Source organism: Thunnus maccoyii, chromosome 13 (assembly GCF_910596095.1).
Source record: "Thunnus maccoyii chromosome 13, fThuMac1.1, whole genome shotgun sequence".
NCBI lineage: Eukaryota > Metazoa > Chordata > Actinopteri > Scombriformes > Scombridae > Thunnus > Thunnus maccoyii.
The window spans coordinates 24,573,764-24,590,662 of record NC_056545.1 but is presented as its reverse complement, the minus strand read 5'-3'; the positions used below and the strand labels follow the sequence as shown (position 1 = coordinate 24,590,662).

General features: G+C 40.2%; 1 protein-coding gene across 1 annotated transcript; it reads left to right on the top strand.

The window, feature by feature from the left end:
* Positions 1-39: 39 nt before the first annotated feature.
* ammecr1 (AMMECR nuclear protein 1) lies at positions 40-15,206 on the top strand. Its single transcript, XM_042430259.1, has 6 exons — positions 40-5,084; positions 7,716-7,826; positions 9,220-9,334; positions 9,633-9,723; positions 9,818-9,914; positions 10,847-15,206. Exons 1-6 carry the CDS (start codon positions 4,594-4,596, stop codon positions 10,959-10,961), a joined length of 1,020 nt encoding a protein of 339 aa, XP_042286193.1. The 5' UTR covers positions 40-4,593; the 3' UTR covers positions 10,962-15,206.
* Positions 15,207-16,899: the final 1,693 nt, after the last annotated feature.

Genomic DNA, 16,899 nt, shown 5'->3' with positions numbered 1-16,899 from the left:
CAGGATGAATGGATGAGCTGTGAGAGCACACAGAAGTATTTCGTGGGCATGTGATATAGCATGTTGCAAAATTTTGTAATAAAATGTCTAGATACTGGTCATTGGCATTTATAACCATCACATTGATTATCTTTTATCACCTATCACAGAGTGGTTGAAATTCAGATTCAGACTACTTTATTGTCCATTAAATTTACATGAAATGGAAATTTATCTTTGGCACTGGCATATAAGACAACACACGTCATACACAACAATACACAATAATTATATATTACACACAATAATTAACGATATACATTGAAACTGTGACAAGGCAGGGGGGGTCTTGCAATTCCAGTGGGTGGAGAGATTTTGTGCAAAAATTCAATATTATTTGATAAGTGATGTTTTGAAATCTATGAATCCCAGCAGGAGAAGAGAGAAGTAATAGTCATTAGTGTGGATTTACCAGAACCCTACTGATATCTATGGCCATTTTGTGCTTGCGAGAAGTAAAAATATCATGAATATTCTACTCCTTCTCAACCAAGAAGTATGTGGTTGACCCCACATTCAGTCCAATCATAGTGTTATTTTGTATTTTCTGACTTTTTGAAGTGCCTGTAAGGTTTTACCAAACTTTCTGTCTATTTGAATTTTCATTGTGTCTCACTTTCTGTCAGTCAGCTACTGCACACGTTGTCTCAGAGGCCAGTGGAGTCCTGCCGCTGCGGGAAATTCCACCACAAGGCTTAATAACAACATACCAGATTGTCCCTGCTCCCAAGAATAGAACAGACAGTGAATGAATGGAACAAACCAGTCAATTCTCTCCATATACGTATATCCACTAAATAATGATTACACGTCAGACTTTTTCTTGAATAGGAAGATTACAGAAGGAACAATAAACGCCCTCAGCCCAGCCCATTTGGCTTACTTAAACCCACCCAGACCTTGAACAGCAGTGCACATTCTTATACAGTTGCTGGAAAGGGAGGAAATTCAGCCTGCTCGCCCCTTTCCTGTTGTAGTTTCAAAAGATAATCTGGATGGGGGGGACTGCATTGCAATGACATCACCCATACCTAAAATCCAATGGTTGCATGAATGGGGTTTTGTCAAGAATACAGTCCGCTCGGCTGCACTAAGCTGTGTGTACATACCAGCTTCATGCTCTGCTAAGCTAAACGATCTATAATGGAGTTTCGCCTTTATCTGTGAAAATTAACGTCTGATCAAAAGAACTGTAATCTACTGTATATCAGTTGCATTTGAGTATTCAGGTACAGATATTTGTTATTGAAAAGTTCGCACTTTGCTCAAATTCCATATAAGAGCTGATTAATCTATAGACTCCATAACTTAACAGCGCTATTTATTTGACTGCTGAGTTTTAAATAGAGCGACTGTGACACAGCAAATTTCAGATGCTGAATGTGACGATAAAGCCACAATATTGTATATCTTATTGTAATGTCACCACCAGTGAGGACATGTTCCATATTATTCAGTTCACTCATATTTTAAAGTAGAATGACATGTATGGTTTGACAGTTCCAGATATCATATTACAACATTTTATTGTCACTATTTTAGTCTGCACAGTACCACAACATCCATTTAAATAATCTCAGAACAACCTTCTCAGATAATGAAAACCATATGAGTGTTGACCCTGCTGCTACAGCTTTTACATTCATATTACTATTCATACAGTACAGGTGATGGATGTAATCTGGGAAGAAGTGGTGCAATCATTTTCAAGGGCTTTGTTGTCTGTTTGTCTTTTTAATACAATGCAATCAAAAGCATAATTAGTCTAAAACAAATAAAAGCATGTCAGCCGATCAGTTACTGTATCAATTTCCGTGCCTTCCAGATTAATTTCCCAACAAAGTTCTACAGAAAATAGAGTAGTGGACTGTCCAAGTGATTAATGCAGTAGAATGATGATTTAAGGCTACGACAAACCTTTGCTTTAACTAATGTTGTTTATCCTAAAATGTACTTGAGTCTGCCCAAGGGGGCTGTTACCAGGCGAATGCTTGGATAGCCACTATGCAGTATCTTCAAGGGCCTACAATAATTAGTTGTAAATTTTAAACCAGGCTTGAGGCTGCATGCTGTGTAAGGCATGAGGCACTTTAAGAGAGGGGTGTCTATGGGTTACTGCTTACCACTCTGACCCAGATAATGAACTCAAATGTGTCTGCACTTGAGAGTAAATGGGGGTAAAGACAATGCTGGTGGGCACTGAATGCATAGTAACGTTTAATAAAAGCACTTTTTCTTTTTTTGGCACTGCGGTACTGCAGACATTTACATCACTTTCATTGGCACTGGTCCTGTTATGAGAATCAACACCACACATAAAGCAAATAGCATTGAGGATATTAGGCTCAACTTTATCATAATCACCCTGTTCTCTACTGCCAGCCAGACTTTAAATGTTGGGCAACAGAGAGACTTCGAGGAAGCACCGTCCTCTGAGGTACTTGAATCAGATAAGTTTAAAGTCTGATGATCGTTTGTACACTATGAACTGTTTTGGCCTCTCATTTTTTCTTTTTACAAAGTATGCAGCTTTGCCTAAGTTTTGGACCACAAATCTAAAAGAAATCCCCATAAATTCAATTGAAAAATGTGTATGGGAAAAACAACTGTCAAAGTCTTGTGAGCCTTGAATATGTATTACAGGAGGAAAATGCTTCCAGACTGACTTCAGCAGTCAGCCAAATTTAGATCTGAGTGTGTGAGTCTGATTTCATATGGGCCTCAGTATTATGAATGCATGGGAGGGGAGGGAAACTTAAATAAATTTAATGATTTAAATATCTAGATGTTTAGATGATAAATGTGCACCCTAAACCCAGCACCATGAGCTGCAGGTTTAACATCTAAAAATCAAGATCTCCTGCACCCATGAAACCCACCCCGGCAACATTACACTAAATCAGGCATACAGTGTTTTCATTTTCTCTGCCCAGCATCATGAGTCAGGACACGATCATCATCAGCTGATCCTAACATGTGTATCACTGACATTTAAACAATGCTCATCGCTCTCTTAAATCATTTCTGACTAAGAGGCACGGGAGCTGGACAGGCGACATTTGCTGCAGATTAGTATCTGTTGTTTTAGGGTCAGATGAGCTGTGGCCATGAGGCCTATATGTCTAATAGCAGCCCTGAAAACAAGCGATATGATGTGTATAAAATGACATATTGTCCATTCAGAGTGAAAACAAAATGACACATTACTTATTCAGGGACTATTTAGAGAGAGAGAGTGCTTATAGTCAGCTTTTCAAGGACACATCATTCAGTGAAATACAGACAAATCAATTCAGCATCTATTTACAATTAAGTGGGAAATTTATAAAAAGCGCAGAGAAAAACAATAGTCTGGTCATCTAATAGACAGGGATACTTTTTCATGCACGCACGCTAACGCGCGCATAAACGTCATGAGCGCGCACGCTTTCAGAGCACCGTATATTTCTTCTGAATTGCACATTTGATACCCCAGAAGTTACGCATAATGTGTAGCAAGTGGGCGCAATACATTTTCCTGAATCCGGTTCCGGCGTGCCGACGACACCGATGCCTGCGTGCCCACGGACTGATCACAGGGCTTTTACCCGAACAGCACTGAATGGTAGCAGCTGAGAGACGGGTGCGGAGCGAGGGCGGCCAAACCCGGAGGATTTCTCACGGCTCACGGACTAGAATGCTCTTCTATATGTATCCCCATAAACGGATGACAACCTCCAAACAAACCTACGCTGAAAACTTTCAGCTCTACATTTGACGCGGGGGTGTTATTGAGATTTTTATATCAACCAGGTCCAAGAGCAGACATCATGCAGGTGCAAACTGTGGGCTAACGTTACTGAAATGACTTGCTCGGCGCTGACGCGTTTCATTGTGCCATGCCAGCCCCGCATTGTCAGATGCCATTTTACTCTGCGTTACCCCAGCGTCTGGACTTCCAACATACTGGGCCTGTTCTGTAATTAGAAGTCCGTGAGGCAGTGGCAAACAAGCTGGTGCAATGAGACGCTACGTTGTCCAAGGCATTGTGCGCAATTTGTGCTGAAGCTTATGGGTCCTGCGTACTCCAGCTCCCGGCTTCCACTTGGAGAGGTGTGCTGCGGGGCTACAGCGCACTGGCTGTCGGCTTCACATCTGGACCGCCTGGATACTGTCATCTGCGGCCTGCTCGGACTGTGCACTCCCTGAACTTGTATGTTTGAGTGGGGAACTTATTGAGATCGCCTCGGATGGTGTCGTGTTAGGGAAGGGGTGAATATTTGACTGGGACTTGACGTTATCGGTGATCCACTGGGAACACCGTTGTCCAAAGCTGGACTGGCTGACTACTCAAGGAAAAAACGCTTGTCAAGCTATGGATTTTGCGTAGCGAAGTCACGCATTTTTAAAGGCAACGCTAGGGTGACATTGCAGTCTTCTCACCACATCGGTTATTTCGTCGTCCGACAAAAAAATAAAAGAGTGAAAGTGGAGTATTGTCCGTCATACGCATCAACGCAGTGGGATTTCTACGTCTGGTCGGCGTTCCCCCCCACCCTTCCCGCGGTGACGGTTATGGGTCGGAAGCGGTGTGTCGGTGCAGATTGTTCCAAGATGGCGGCCGGGTGCTGCGGGGTGAAGAAGCAGAAACTGTCGGGATCGCCCGGGTCGGGGGGTCCCGGCGGGGTGGGGGCGGGAAGCGGGGTGGCAGGAACCGGACATTGTGGATCGGAGTTGGGGATTGGCTCCTCCGCGACTGTTGCAGCGGCAGCAGCGGCGGCGAACGCGAGCAGAGCCAACGGCCTGGGGGGACCCGGAGGTAACGTTAGCGGCGGCGGCAGCAGTAGTGGCGGCAGCGGCGGCGGCACAAACGCTCTGTCCCCAGCCCCGGCCGGTTACACTTCATCCGGCCTCTCCCCGAATCTCAGCCCGGGACCTGGCTCGGGAAGTGGGGGCAGAAAAATGGTCGTCTCCGCGGAGATGTGCTGCTTCTGTTTCGACGTGCTTTATTGCCATCTGTACGGATACCAACCTCCGAGAACACCCAGGTTTACAAACGATCCCTAGTGAGTATTTCTGTCTTTTGTTGTCCTGCTGCACGTCAAAGCACAAAGCTGTGCTCTCTCAACTAATGATGTCTGTTGCGGCACACTCGATGGGCTTTGCCTCTAGATTGTGCTTCAGCTTTGAGAACACTAACTGTCACACTGAAACAACATTTCACTCATAATAATTTCAACAGGAAAAGCTTAAATTTGGCGAAGTTGGAATCCGGGCCTTGTCTGCACTGGCCTGCGGTTAAAACTAGCCTTACATTAAACATTACAAATGAATGGTTTAACGCGGTGTCATAAAGTTATGTCACCTACCGCTGAATGATGTACTCTTTAAATTTTAAAATTCCCGTCGATACTCGGCGAAAAATACATTTAATACGATACGATACTGTTTGTTAACACTGGCTAACGTTAGCTAAGCCTGTTTGCTACTAGCCGCTAACATTTAGCGTTAAAAGAAAGAGGCTGGAACGAGCAGGATAACATCGGTATTTTTTCGGTTTAAGAGTGCCACTTTTACGAGCGAGGATAGACAATTTAAACCACTAAAATATAAAACATCAAAAGTTAACGTTAGTGTTCTTAATCTTTTAAGTTACCCTCAATGAACTCTGGCTTGCCACATACTAGGCTTAGCTTTGTTAGCTTAAAGCTACGTTAGCTTAGTAACGGCAGGACTAATGAGCTTGTAGTCATTAACTTAATGGTAACGTTAGATGTATTAAAAGTCTCTGATATCACGGTCAGACAACCTTTCAGATAAGTCGTTTTTCAGCAGCTTTTGTCTGACAGGGGTAAGTGTACTGTCGAATGAAAGGAAACTAACAACTGAGTTTAGCATCAACCAACAAAGAAAAGGTGGTTCTTGCCAAGTACTTAGCAGCCTGAATAGCTAAATTTAACCAAAAATGCGTTGTGACAGTGATAAATAGACGTACCAACCACTATTTTAAACATTTTGAAACATTCATTGAGCATGAGTTTTTTGTGTTGTGACCACTTTTACCATAGGAAAAAATAAATGTATATTTTCTGTCTCTAACCGCACTCCTGCGCCCTCCGCTGAAACATATTGACTCCACCTTTAAACACGCGTTGTAATGTGATAGCGTGTGACTTTGCGACCGCTTTACTTACATCAAGACGCTGTGAAACCATGGTTGACTAATTCAGGTTATCGACCTAAAATGGTTGAAGAAACTTTGAAGTGACTTATTGACAAGGATCACATTTAAATACTTCTAAAGAGTCTAAAAAATACTGTATTTTGTCTTAAAATGTGTATTTTGCTACTGTCATGTGACAGATTAAAGTGTAAAATTAAATTCAAATGCATATCATGGGTTGGATATAGTCAAAGTGTTGATGTAAAAGGCTCCAACGTGTTTGATGGTAATCATGATCTATTATGGAAAACAGACCCACATACTGTACACAATATGTACACAATAATCAATGACTTCCAAAAGTTGGAAGCATAAAAATACACTTTTGGTCACAGTTATGCATGTAAAGCTTGATTGAACTATGAGCCATGATGTGACCGATGTAGACAGCTGTATTCATTAAAATTGAAGCGTATCTGTGCAATTTATGTGTACGTGACAAAAAACTTGAATTTGGATCTGATCCACCGTGATTCCTACCAACAAAGTCATGTTTTGGCAGAAAGAGGCATTCAGACTGTTAAATATAACATCATATATTCCGCAATGATCAGAAACAGTCTCGTAATATAGTATTGAACTGGGTTGTTCATTGTTGAGAAAAGTAATTCACACATTTTGCTTATGAATAATGATTAGGGCTGCAACTAACAGTTATTTTCATAATCAATTAATCTGTTGATTACTATCACGATTAATCAATTGGTTGTTAAAAATGTCAGAAAATAGTGAAACTTTCAGTCATTGTTTCCCAAAGCCCAAGGTGACGTCCTAAAATGTCTTGTTTTGTCTCCACCAACACTCCACAACCCAAAGATACTATAGATATAAAATATATAAAAAGTAACCAGAAAATATTGACACTTTAGAAGCTGAAATCAGAAAATTTTTAGGGGGAAAAAATACAAATTTCTCAATGACAAATCAATCATAAAAACAGTCAGCAACTAATCGATTAATCGTTGCAGCTCAAATAACGATTACACGGACATGTGATGAATCTTTGTATTTGACCATTTAAGTATCTTCATGTGATCGGTTTGCTTGTCCCGAGGCTTATTTACAGGCTAATTTTCTGTTTCACCATTTAAAAAGCACAAAGTTGGAAACTCCTTTTTAACTCTATGAAGGGTAGAAAGTTGTTGTTTTTAAAATAACTGCTTATCCAGTCATAAGTGGACAGATAACACAACTCTATGAACAAAAATCTGCAGTCTTTGATGGAAGCTGATCCATCATGCTGTGAAAGACATTAGTGCCACTTTTACCTAATGTGATAAGAACTGAACATACTAAATCCAAATCAGTGGGGTGTTATGTGTGCTGCTGCCTGACATTTATGCCTCTGTGCTTGATATAATAATCTGAAGACAAAGTATTTCAACAGTATTATTCATCACCTGCATTAAACATCTGCTGTGCGCATAATTAAAGTTGATCTGCTTTAACCTGGTCTCTTGTTCTTTCTTTTCAGCCCGCTGTTTGTCACATGGAAAATAGGCAGAGACAAGCGGTTGAGGGGTTGTATAGGTACATTTTCTGCCATGAATCTGCACTCAGGACTCAGGGAGTACACCCTTACCAGGTGAGCAACAACACCGAGTTATTTTTCTATATATCAAAGCTTTAGACAAGTGCTGTGACAGAGCAGTGACGCAGCATATTGAAATCAAGAACGTTAACGGGCAACTTTGTCTTAACAGTAATAGTAACTCGCCCTCAGCACTCATAGTAGAACTGTGCATGACTGCAAAAAAAAAACTTCATTTATATTTCTGATTTATTTTTGTTCTCTGTGTCATTTGTGTAGCTTGCTGTAACGGTGAGCGGAGCATGTTTCTCTATCATCCCAGGTCCTAGGAGTTCAAAAAATATTCAAAGAAGAGTTACTAATCTCCTTAAGTTAGTTTTTGATATCCATTATATATAAAAAAAAAAAAGAAAAGACAGGATGCCTTTAAAAGTTTATGATGTTGTTAAGATGTACATGTGCAAGCAATTTTGTTTAAGAGTCAAACAGCACTTATCATGTGCAAGCATAGCAACACAATTTGTTTTTAACAATAGAGTTGATGTAGAAAGCTGCTAAAATCGTTCTCCTTCTTCACAACCTGACTATTGAATCAAAAGGATAGGCACTGACATAAATGAAATGTATTGATAACCATATGTGCCATATCTGTAATGTGTTTGATTATTGTAAAGATGTTTAATTTAAAAAATGTAAGGCTGTGATAATAAAGAGTTGTTGTGTAGTTTTATTGGACGGTTTTATTCTCTTACCAGACCAACAGACAGTGACATAAGTTAAACCCATGCTGGTGGTTGATCTAATTGGGTCAAGCATGTGTCACCTGCTGGTCTCCTTGACCTCCTTCCCAAGGCAGGTTGGGCACTACTTGGCTTTGGTGGACTGGTGTTTCAGTTGGGAATTAAATATTTACTATAGTAATTACTGACTACTAAATGTCATGTAAGCTATGACATGACTGGTCTAACAAAAGAGAGGCGGCACAAATGGGCGTGTTTGTGTGTGTGTGTGTGAAGAGAGCTGTAACTAAATCTTTATTTGGTACTTCTGTACTGTTGGTAGTTACATTTGCACTATTAATTTTCAGACTCAAGTCTGAGTTGGTCTCTTCATGTAAACAGGGTCCTCTGTAGACACCTGGTGTGGAATTTTTCCCTCCAGCAGTTCTTGACCTGAGGGCAGCTGACTTGTCAAATACATGTAAACACACACAGCTCCTCCTCATGTGGCATTACTGGTATTGTGTACAGACACACATGTCAAAAACAGCACTGAGCCGCTGTGAGCAGCCACGCTCATGTTGCAACCACACCACAGTGTCAGACATTTTCAAATCCTCCACATAGAAATTAAACTATGGCACCTTTAAAAACTCGACTGTGATAACTTTTTTTTTTCCCGAATCACCACTTTTTAATGTGTCTTCTTTGTGCTTGTATGTCTGCAGTGCCCTTAAAGACAGCCGCTTCCCCCCCATGACAAGGGATGAGCTGCCTCGCCTCTTCTGCTCAGTGTCTCTTCTCACCAACTTTGAAGACGTCGGTGATTACCTTGACTGGGAGGTAATAATATCCTTTCCATTTAGAATTTTTGGTGCCTCACAGCATCTTAAAAGTTCACTCAGAGGTGTCTCATTCTTTCTCCTGTTGACACACAGCAGCTCTTCCACATTTTTTGAGTTGTTTTTTTTTTCTGGTATGGCACCTGAAAGCATAGATGGACTAAGAATGTGGTATAATTATTTGTCGGTTTAACCTTATGTAACACAAGAAAATGTTTTTACAGCTAACTTTGTTGGATGGAGAGATTTATGTAGTTATATATACATGATCTCTTTTTCATTCCTCTCTTGAATCCTAGGTGGGTGTTCACGGTATTAGGATAGAGTTTTTCAATGAAAAAGGATCAAAGCGCACCGCCACCTACCTACCAGAGGTTGCAAAGGAGCAAGGTGAGATCTTCCTGTGCTTCTAACAAGCTAACCTCATCTACTTTTTATTCAAATAAGCAGACTGTGTATATTTCTAACTCCCTTTTTTATCTAGGTTGGGACCACATTCAAACCATAGATTCCTTATTACGAAAGGGAGGTTACAAAGCTCCCATCACAAATGACTTCAGGAAGACCATTAAGTTAACCAGGTAAGATGACACTTACAGTATAGCTCTCCAGACATGCTGATACAGTAATACATCACTGATTTTCTCTCTGTGTGCCACATACTGTCATTTACGTCCATGTACATAAAGTGTAAGAGAAAATTTGACCTAATCATGTATTTGTCACACAGTGGAGCTTTACAAAACTTCACCTCCTTTATCAGTTTATCTATTATCAGTCTATTTGTTTAAAGGGGACACATTACACTTTTTGTGATTTTCTGTCATTTATATACTGTTATCCATGTTAAACATGGTCAGAGTTCCAAAACTCGAGGTAAACATATGTAAAAATGCTCCCTGCAAGTCAAAAGCTCAGGCTTCAATCTGCTCTGAATGCTTCGTTTGCAAAGTTACCTCTACTTTCCCATCAAACTGACGTCAGATTGTTCGCTCACAGTAGTCTTCGTTGCTGAGGTTGTTTTAATGGGTTGTTCACATTTTCCACTTGGATATTTCCGATCAGATTCAGGCTTGAACATGTACGGGTGTATTTGAGGAGTTGACATTTTGAATAAAGAGCGAGACAAAGAGGCGAAATCCTACTACTACTGTTTGTAGGGGGCAGCTTCTAGACACAAACCAATCAGAACAGAGTGGACTCATCAGGAGGGGGGCGGGGTTAAGATAAATGAGTTTTTTGAACTGTAAATCAAACATATTCTAGTAAGAGTCCCACAATGTAAATACAGACCTGGAAATGTGCTGATGATACTTCCCCTTTAAGAAAAAAATCCTTAAGAATGTTTGTTGTTCTGACTGAAGCTTCCAAAGTCTAGTATTGACTCATCTGTGTTAAACTAACTTAAACTGTACAGGGTCACAGTGTGTGCAGACTGTGGCTGATAATAGCTTTCCCAACAGGACACGAGGGGTCAGCTAGCCTTCACCAACACGTCTGTTCTCATTTCCAGGTACCGTAGCGAGAAGATGACAATGGGTTATGCAGAGTACATTGCCCACCGCCAGCACCATCACTACCAGAATGGCATTGGGCACCCTCTACCACCCTACAACCATTATTCCTGACAGCGAGCCGCATGACCAATCATTGGACCTCTCCGCGGACCTTTTCCCAGGAGAGCCTGCCCCCTCCTGGTCTAGCTATTTCTACTACTGTACCATTTTATGATGATAGTTTCCGTTGCCATGCTGGCCGTCTCCCAGACGTTGACATGGCAACGGGTGGCAACGAAGCATCATTTGATTATGGGAAGAAATCCACATTTTTCGTTTTCTTTGCCTGTGGTTAAGTTTTTGCAGCATATGTATACCTATATCTATAACCCCCTTCATTCATATTTTTGAAAATTTAACAAATACTAGATTTTATTAATCTTTTCAGCAAACCTAATCAGGTGTTTGATTCTGTGGATGGAAGGAAGTCTCTTACAGTGGATTAGTCTTGCGCTTATATTGTTTAGGCTTTGCTACAATTTTACATTTACTAAGAAAATTAATTTTTTTTTTTTCCTCCTTTTCTTTATCTTACTATCCAGACATTATGTATACCATGTAGCAAGGCAACTGCAGTTCTCAAAGGCTGTGTCGTCTCTATTCTGATTCCTCTCAAAAAAAAAAAGGTTGACTGTTGAGGTTGTTTTAGCCTTGTAAACTGTAGTGTTGTAGTAGGAACTATATATACTGGGATCTGTATACTCCAAAGTATAGATTGTAGGATTGCGATGCTCTTTGACCAGCATTTCGCTGGTTTTGTTTATTGTTTGAGCTCACAATCGTGTGTGTGTGTGTGTGTGTGTGTATTTCTGTGTGTGGATATAGACATTGGTCTGCCACAAGATGAAAACCAGTAAAGTCTATTAGAAATTGGATTTAACCTAAAGATTCCCCACTGAGATATTTTAGAAACCTCCCCCCCCCCCCCCCCCCCCAAGTATCTGTAGTGTTTGTGGTTGAACCTGTTAACCCTGAACTGCGTTTGTTTGGCTAGAGCTCACAGCGGCGTTCCCTCTTCCTTCCCTTTTTTTTTTTTTTTGGTTAAACTTTTTTCAAATATACGGTAACTGCGGAGGAAGCCATTTTGTCTGAGGATAATCACATCTGTGCAGGTGATTTGTTGATTATGTTTGTAAAGTGGGTCTGAGCTCCCCGTATTGGAGAAGGGGAGCAGCCGTAACTACAGGTCCCTAGAAAAAAAACAAGTGCATGCTTTCAAATGTGTGTTGGTTTCTGAGTTTACTGGCAGGGAGTCACTCGACAGGGACATGCTATAACTACTTAAAGCCATATTCTCTTTTTATTCCACACTTTGTAAGAGTGGTCAGTTGTTTGGCTTGAAGTGTTTGCATTTGGTGCCACTTAACATGTTGGGGTGTTCAACCTCTGAATGCAAACTTAGACCAGCCAGCCTCAGGCGAAGGCTGCATCACTGAATACTCGTCGAACCCGGCGGTTTCAGCCATCTGTCTGATGTCTGGTGTATATTGCCTGCGTCTTTGTGGAATCATTGTCTTGCCCTTTCGGATTATAGCTAACCATTGTCACTCGTCCACAAAGTATGATGTATTAAAAATAGTCATTTTGAATGAAGACACACCACTTGACGCACAAAGGAAGTGATGTAATCAACATGTTTGTGTCATTTAGAACTGCATGTCATTGTGCTTTTTAGATTCTGAAACTTGAGTTGCAGTAATGCAGCTCGTGGATTTAGCTGTCGAAGCCGTCCCCCTCTAACACTCTGCTGTTCAGTGAGATCCCGTTTGATCTGCGTGTCCCCGGCGCAGGAAATGTTTTGATATGTGGTCTGTTTTGTCAGCTGTTTGGCAGTAAGTTAGAGCAGACAGGGACGAATTAGTCTGAGCGGAATCTCCGCACGGGGGGCCGGGGGCGGCTTGCAGTTGAGGTCTACAAATAAAAAAAATAAAAAAAGCCAGAGCTTTGTAAGGACTTAAGAAGCCATTTCCCATCCAAATATTACTTGTTGTGAGTCACATCCACACACACACTAGGTTAGTCGGATATACTCTCCGGAATGTTTTGAACTGTCGAGGATCATCACGTGATCCGCTTGTTTTGGGTTCGGTTTTGCTAACTGGAATTTTTGAGAGGTTACTTGACCAACAACTTTCTTTGTAACAGCCTTTACTAACTGACAGGTTATTTTTCTTTATGCAAAATGTCAAGGGCTTTTGGCACTCCATCCACAGTAACCCGAAATGACCCAGATTTAAGTTGTGTTGCCTTAAATGAATGATTTAATAAGTAATGGACCAGTAGATGTTGCTCCTGAGTGCTCCTCTGTCCCGTGGTTTGCTCTGTTCCCACTTCCATCTTCACACCACAGGGTAGGAGAGGACCCCAGATGGTGTCTTCCTCACTTGAATGCTATTGCTAATACTTTCTTAGACATATGGGGGCTCCTGTATGCCTGCAGTCTCCTGTTTTTGCTCACGTCTTACCCAGCTGCTGCTCCTCAATATTTGCTTTTTTTTTTCTTTTTTTTTTAAAGCCTCTTCATAAACACATTCTCTTTAAAATAATTTGGCGCACTGTGGCGTCGTTTAAACCACGGGGAGACAGTTTCACGCCTCTAGAAAAATACACTACACACTTCATGACGTTTCAAAGAGGAGCAGTCAGGCCTTCATCTCCTGGTCCATTTAATACAGCACAACCTGAATTTCTCTGCTGCAAAACCAAATTGACCATGCTCTTTTACATATATGTCTTTGTATACACATGCAATGTATTTTGTTGCATGTATGTATGAGTATGAGACCTATGGTTTTATCCATGATATGCTTGATCTATGGCTTAGACACTCTTATTAACCGTTAAGAGATTTAAAAGACAAATATGGTGCTATCGGACCTCATATTGGGGTGGTCACATCTCGTGACTGGTCATGCGGACTCATCGATCATATCATACTTAAAGATGCTACATGTAAGATTTTCTCTTTTTATTGTATTGCTGTGAAATTGGTCATGACGGCACATTTTTAATATTGATGGATGTGACTGTCACCGATACATAGTAGCCCCAGCTCTCATAATGTCCAGTGTGGGTGATTTTTTTGGGATCAGTTCCCTATGGGAAAAACAGATACTTTCACATATAATGAAGAAGGACAAGTCCCAGCAGCAAACACGTCATAGGGGCTATGGAATGTACTGTCAGTGGTCGTTACTGCAATTTAACGGTGATATGTTAAGAGAAAATCCTACATGTGTTACCTTTACTATCCTTGATATATGCAGATCTGTTCAACAGGTGTTTTTTTTGTTTTTCCTACCAGTGCAAGTCAACACCCCTGCAGGTTTGAAAGGACAAGAAGTCACACGTTAACCTCCTTCCCTCGATTACTCCCCCACACTGTGGCCCAACCTCATGGCCTAGTTTGTCAAGGTGTGATGTGTGCGTCGTTCGGTAGGTAGTGGCAGTAGTAGTGATCGTTGCCTCTCCCGGAAGGTCGGATGTTGCTTTTTTTTTTTTTTTCTTCAGAGCACATCCTCCGTTTTCCTCTAGCTGCTGAATCCGTTTGACCTCTGAAAAGGCATGGTTTGATTTGTTGACCAGTAGAAAGGTCCTAAGTCGAAGATGAGCATCTCCTATACTGGGAGTTAATGTTTTACGTAGAACACGCAGACGATAGTTCTGTTTCTGTACTGATGAACTGTTTAAAAGCATTGATACCTCATGGGATATTATGGAACGACATGTGTAGTTTGTTGTAGCAGATCGTGTGTTTTGGTTCCATACCAGGGTTAGAGTTCAGCCTCAGCATTCCTTGTGTGGTCATTCTCATACGTGGTGGAATGCTCAAGCTCATGTTACCTTCGTATGTTCGACTGAACCAAAGATGCCAGCGGCCATGCCCAAATGCTGCTCTTCAGGCCTGGCTTCCTGTCCTTCCAAAAAACACCCCTGCAATTGACAAAATGTTCTTTATGTCTTTTTTTTTTGTGTGTGCGATTTCTCAACTGTCTTGACTTATTAAGCAACCCAATTTTTCAATGAATTTTCATTGAGTCTGTCTCTGAAGCCGTTCATGGCATCAAGGATGGTTTAAAATGGTTGCAAATTGTTGTTACTTGTTTTGTTTATTATTATTATTATTATTAGTATTAGTATTATTGCTATAATTTACAAAAATGAAAATCCCATGGTGTGCCTCCTAGCTTTATGGGTTTATAAATGTTTTTTTCCCTAAAGACCAGCAGTTATACTTTGTATAAAAGATGGATTTTTCCTTATTTTTTATGCCATTAAAGATGAAAAAGCCTGTTTTCTTTACTCTGGACCCAGTAGCTGCACTGGTATACAATCGCACTGATAGATGAATAAAAAAAAAAAAAGAATAAATGAATCAATAATAATAATGATAATGACAAATGAAATAAGAACTACAATAAACTTGTGTTTGAAACTTTTTTTATTATAAAAAAAAAACTATAAAAGCAAATAAAAAAAAGAAAATGACTGTTTTTGTACATCAAAATAAATTCTTTTCAAAAGAATATTTTGGATCTAGTTTCAAAATTATTTTAGTGGTTTTCTATGTTCTGAATTTTTGAGACACTGACTTCTAAGACGTGTCACTGTACAAAATGAATTTTTTCTGTTGCAGTGGCCTGATGGGCTGGGAGGGTTGCCTGGTGTAACTCCTCATACCAACTTTTATTTCTTTTCCGTTCGATTTTTGGAACTTTCTTTCTCTGCTTTAGTAACTTGAAAAATGTTGATGGAAAAATATGAACTGGGAACTTCAAATCCATCCCCTATAGAGCTAGACCCTTCCTCCTTTCCTATTGAATTGCTGTTAGTGTGACGAGACTTGAAATGGGCATTTATTATGATAGTATGACTCCAAAAGAAAAAAAAAGCAAACAAACAAATACAAAAAAAAAAGGAAAAAAGAAATTAGAAAAAAAATTGCAAAAGAAAAGTGGGGGGAGGGGTGGGGGGATTGAAAGAATATATATAGATGGGTTATCTGAGTATGTAAGCAATGGCTGTGAAGATAATGTAGTTTTAAACATTGTTATTACCTTTTAAATCATTTATTCAATAAAAAATACAAAATCAACTGAAAAGAGAAAATGTGTCATTCTATTTTCTTTCAGCACACACATCCACAGATACAGCATTTATTTTCAAGTATGCAATTTATTAAATTAAAATAAATTTGCCATTGCAACATTTGAAACATTCAGTATGTTCAGTGTGTCTGGAGTGCGTCACATATAGATTCAGAGAACTTAAAACGCCAAATCCATATGCTTAAAGTTTTTCAAATCCATCTTAAAACAACAGTCAGGTGCTCAAATGATCACTGAAAGAGGTTTTCCTCGCTGTGATCACTCATCCTGTTCATACTGGCTCTTTAAAGATCCCCTCCTAATGTGCTTTCAATGTAAGTGATGGGAGACAAAATCTACAAATCTACAGTCCTTGATCCCTCCACAAATGTATCCAGTTTTTGTTACTATCATTCAACAGGTAAACTCAGTCCAGAGAACAAAACAAGGACTGTGGGTTTTTTTCCCCCCATTACTTACATTGAAAGCAAATTATGAAGGGGATCTTTTAATGGTCAGTATGAACAGGAGGAATGATCACAGCAAAAAAAAAAAAAAAAAAAAAAAAAAACTCTTTCAGTGTACATTTGGTTACCTGACAAATTGTGAACTCTTCCTTTAATTTCTCGATTAATGCTCACATTCTGTGTCAACATTTTGCGGCATTGTTCACTACAAGTATACTTGGTCCGTGCTGATCAATGTGCTCTTAGATTGTCTGAGTGCAGTTGAATGCTGGATGGTCAGGATGTCAGTTATATTTCACGACCTCAAATGACAGAACAGGACAGCGTTTGGTTCGGTGGAAAAGTTTGACCCCTGCAAGCGCTCTTGCCTACTTTTTCTGCAAGCCAAACCCACTGTCAACAGTTCTCATTGGAAGTATTTCTATTTTTATTTACACTTATCCACTTTTGTGACAG